The sequence below is a fragment of the Triturus cristatus genome, chromosome 8, assembly GCF_964204655.1.
Source record: "Triturus cristatus chromosome 8, aTriCri1.1, whole genome shotgun sequence".
NCBI lineage: Eukaryota > Metazoa > Chordata > Amphibia > Caudata > Salamandridae > Triturus > Triturus cristatus.
In genome coordinates this window covers 1527125823-1527130889 of record NC_140591.1, presented here as the reverse complement: position 1 = coordinate 1527130889, position 5067 = coordinate 1527125823, and the positions used below count along the sequence as shown (strand labels likewise).

General features: G+C 37.5%; 1 protein-coding gene across 1 annotated transcript; it reads right to left on the bottom strand.

Moving 5' to 3' along the window:
* Positions 1 to 3586: 3586 nt before the first annotated feature.
* LOC146806064 (olfactory receptor 6Q1-like) lies at positions 3587 to 4522 on the bottom strand. Its single transcript, XM_085623853.1, has one exon. It carries the CDS (start codon positions 4520 to 4522, stop codon positions 3587 to 3589), a length of 936 nt encoding a protein of 311 aa, XP_085479979.1.
* Positions 4523 to 5067: the final 545 nt, after the last annotated feature.

The window sequence follows — 5067 nt, the reverse complement described above, 5'->3', positions numbered from 1 at the left end:
AGTTCCCTATTGGCATCTCTGTACTTCTCAAGGAACTTCTTTTCCCATCATTTGGTGAGTTCAGTTTTCAGTAGTTTCTCTAATGTACTCAACAAGCTTTTCACATCATAGTTGATCGTATTGCTGATTTGACCATTTTGTTCTCTAATTACTTCAGGTAAATTAAGAAATAGCACTTCAGCCTCGCGTTCTCACAGCTCGTTGTTGGTTGACATTGTGTGTGTAACTTAGACATTGTTAGCACTGGTGCGAGCCACCTCAATTGTCCATGTACAATCTCTCCACCCGCTGAGTCAAACTTTCTAAGTTGTCCCTGCTTACCCCATAGAGTCAGCCGGTTCCCAGGGTCCTCTGACCTCTGGAACACCGCCAAATCCTCCCTGGAACCACAGAGCTTCAACCTCATGCTGTTCCAATTGCGGGGGGCGCAGTCTATTCGTACTCCTTCCGGGTCAACATTTTTTCACTTACGCGATGATGGCTGTGCGTAGCTTCACATCAAATGGAGAGAGGGTCCTTAGTCCGTAAGCAACCTGATTCCGGATGAATTTGAATAAAAATCGCAATCCGGGCCCACCTTGTTGCCGATGAGTTCACCCAGGTGCGGACCATCACACACAGAGACAAAAATAATCTTCAATAAAGTGCTTTAATCATGCCAATAGTACACAGTCTATATCAGGCTAGTGCCTGCCATGACGCGTTTCGGCTTGATCACATGCCACGCCGCTAATGTGACAACATTTAAATAGTGCACAACCCCTTCCCGTGATTGAAAATACCATGCACAGTTGATAGACATCAAAAAAAGACATCTTACAAATGTATAAAACATATGTGCTACATTGATGGCCACTCAAACAATTGCTGACTGTCTTTTTATGTTAAACTACATTTTATCTGTCAACAATAATAATTGTTATTTATAAGGTAAAATCACCCCATTACTTCTCTATTAGATCTCGAATAGACAATATTATTACCTTCAATGAAGTGCTAGTGCTATCTAAATCAATTGATGACAGATCCATAATTAGAAAATATATATACATATATCTATATAGCATTAAATATTAACTAAATATATGTGGTTTACATTTTATTAATGGTATATATACTAAAATATTTGGGATTTACTATTGTAAACTATATATATATATATATATATATATATATATATATATGTATATATATATATATATACAGAAAACATCGCCTTCTTTTTAAAAAACGATAGGGGACACAGCAGTTCATGTTCAGGTGAGTTTATTCTGTATTTAGCATGACACGTTTCGGATGTATATCCTTCCTCAGATGATAAAACCATACTGCACTGGTGCCAACAACAGTCCTTTCTGAATGGTGACTACTTTCTCCCCATTGGTGGAAGTCTAAGGACTGCAAGATCCAGCATCCATCTGGGCAGCCAACAGTAAAAGCTATCAGGATCCAGAGTCTTTTCACTTGGGACAAAACAACTCTCCTTACATGTCCAACGCCTTCTGCAGCCTCCGTTTCGGGCGAAACCAGGAATATATATATATATATTCAAAACTATTTTTTTAATGGAATTAATGTGAAACAATATTGTTTACTATATTTTTGTACTTAGAGTTATAATTATGGGGAAACACTATTTTTGACACCACATTTATGCATATCGATATTGTTGTGGTAGATATTATGTCAGTGATTCAGAACAAATGTACAGAATGCAAAACATTGCGAAATGTAAACACTCAGTTAACTAGAAACTGCAATATAATATAATATAATAACGGAAATCACGTCATGGAGCAGCCGTTTTAAACAACTAACATTAAATGCTGCTTTTATTTCTGTTCTGTGTTTTTAAAATCTACCATGACAAGCAGAAAGTAGATATGTGTGGCAGCATGTTTATGTTTTTGCAGTACTTGGGGAAATTATAGAAAAGTTAGAATCGTTCTACATGTTTGTGCTGTGCACTTCTTTTTTTTTTGCAGCTGACTTCTATTGAACTGCTTCCAAAACCTTTTTTTCAGCAACTAGCTGGCAGCCTTTTTTGATTAGTGATTCTATATTTATTCTTCATGTTTGCAAACATATTCTCTCTTTCATATCAAAGAGCTATGCACCACAGATTTAAGTGTCTAATGGGTAAGGTGATTTTGTCACCATGCATAATAAGGGAAAAAGTACCACCGTCATACATAATAAAGATATTGCAAGTTACCTCAGAGATCCTTAACCTAATATAATTTTAATAGCTCTCCCCAAGGTGCTTATGGTTAAGACACTATTGCAAAGGTTTAGTCCAGGGGTTTGTTACAGTTAATATTGGTAGTAAGGTTTTCAGGACAGTACTGAAGTGCTAGTATGTGATTAGAGAGAATGTATTTGAAGGCTGCACTAAGCCTTGAGGGACATATAGTAACATTTGGGCTGACTATAGAAAGTTTTGTTATCACTTAGAAGGTGAAAAGAATGAAAGTTCTCTCAAGATGGAGCCACTCATAAGCAGCTTCAACTGAAGTCTAGTTGTCCGTGGAATGCCCTATGATGTTCTTGCAGAGAAGAAGTATTTAGAGGAAGATATTTTAATGTCACCAAGTGCTGGCAGAGGTACCATCTCTGAATGATCCAGATACAGCTCTCTGGAAATTCGCAAGGCATCGCAGTGCACAGTTGTTTAGATAAAGTTAAGCTGGCTCCTACGTTTGCCTTTGTGAAGTGAACCCTCGGTCTCTCTACTTAAAACTTGAATCAATTGCCTCACTGTATAGTATTCTTTTTAATGGTGGTTCCATTAGAAATGCAATTAAACATATTTCGAACTATAGGATTGAGATCAGTTCAGCTCATGAATTAGCACAAGTGGGTTATAAAAGGTTATAGGGGAGCAGCAGACTGAAATAATCCCCTTCTTTTGCAGTTGAACTAATAATTGTATGATTGAAAAGGATACATAGCTTGTGCTAATGCAATTGTAATACAGTGGAATGTTAAATCTGTGCAACGGCAACCTTCATGGTGTTTAGATTTTGTTTCATGGATATCTAGGGAGGATGCACTTCCTCAATTATGTTTAATTTGTAGAATTACAGTGGTTATGTTTTGCATAATGCAAATGATGCTAGTGTATACGCTATGCCCCTGTGGACCATTTTACACAATATGCACCGTGATAGAATACATCATGTTCAATATTGTGCAATTTAAATCTAATCAGATAAAAAAACACATAATCACCTCTAACTTCATTCTAAATTTAAATGGTGGACTATTATAATCCTAATTTGCAAATTTGAAGCCGTCAAACCTTACACTGAGAAGTCTGATGAGAAGGCATAATATCCAGTGATTAGTCCCCATTTTCATGCTTGTGAGTCAGACTGGCAAAAAGTGCCTCTAGATTATTAATTATAACATCTATGAGTGGTCTTTTATTGTTCATTTATCAAGAGATTTTGTTATTATAAATCTAAATTGAAAATCTGTATTTGTAATATTTGTCCCTTACTGTTTAGGAAGTAGTTTGATAATGTTGAAGGGATGAAGAATTCTAGCCCAAGCAGATAATAAAGTATTAGGTCTCTACAGAAAGTCATTTATACTTTTCACATGTGGCTTTCCTTATGGCACTCTGAACCTCCTTGTTTCTCAAGCTGTAGATAAATGGATTCATGAGTGGAGGCACAATGGTGTAGAACACAGATAGAACTTTGTGTTGTTGTTCATTAGACGTTTTCCCGATAGGTCGGATGTAAACCAAACCTCCCGTCCCATAGAACATAAATACAACAATCAAGTGGGAGAGGCAGGTGGACAAGGCCTTCTGTTTTCCTGTACCAGGTGGAAAATTTGCAATCACATAAAAGATGAAGATGTAAGACACAATAATAAAAGAAGTTGTGGTTGCAGCAATTGTAATTGAATAGAGAAAAACAAGGCGTTTTATGTAGGAGCTATCAGAGCAGGAGAGCTGTAGCAAGGGGACAACGTCACAAAAGAAGTGATTGATTGAATTAGGGCCACAGAAATTAAGTCTAGCTATAAGAAACATTGGAGCAACAGGGACCAGGAAACCAACCCCCCAGGCAACAAAAGCTAGCTTGATAGTGAAGGTACCAGTCAAAATGATGCCATATTGCAGAGGGTAGCATATTGCAACATATCGGTCAATGGCCATGAGTAGAAGCAAGAAGCATTCAGTAAAGACCAGTGCAACAAAGAAATATAACTGAGCAAGACAACCGAAAAAAGTTATTTCCCTGTGACCAGTCAGTAGAACTGAGAGAGCCTTTGGGACAATCACTGATGTGTAACTCATCTCTGCAGTAGAAAAGTTAAAGAGAAAGAAGTACATGGGAGATTTTAACCTGGGATCAACCAATGTGACATACATGAATGTGAAGTTTCCCATCAAGGTTATGATGTAGACTACTAGAAAAGTCACAGAGAGCAAAGTATGGAAACGCTGGAACCCCAAAAAGCCATTGATGAGGAATTCTGTTACTGTACTTTTGTTATTGCTTTCCATCGTCTTGAAAGTGTAACAGACCTACAAGTAAAGAAAACACCACATATATAATTTAAAAACAGGAAGCAGTTTGCACCCAACTTTTCCTCTGTCACAAATAAGCCTACATTTCTATTACCAACTCATCTCTCTTCATCCCATTACCTGTGAAATTGTGGATAGTCCAAGCCAAAGAGAAAGGGAACTATGCTTGCTCTTTACGATTCCAAGTGTTTAATACCTTGAGAATGGAATACTTACACCAGTTTATGTTTGTCTCCCAGAAGGTAAGGGGCGACACCTAAGCTTGGTATGGCTGTCTGTTGCTTTTGTGGCTTAATTAATTTCCATTTAACCAACATTTTAAATGTTATTTCTGCAGTATAAAAATGTGTTGTTAGAGGTTTCTTCTGGGGAAGAATTCTTTAGTGGGCTTATCCTGTTTTTTCACAGGCACCACCTTAGTATGTTTATGACCATTGCGGCCCTCATTATGAGAAGCCGTCATTCCCGAGGGGGGTAGGAAGGAACCCTGCTGTTGGCCTCATTGCGAATTATGTGATGTG

Excerpts from the sequence above, each read along its gene's own strand:
- LOC146806064 (XM_085623853.1), bottom strand. The coding sequence starts at position 4,522 with ATGGAAAGCAATAACAAAAGTACAGTAACAGAATTCCTCATCAATGGC.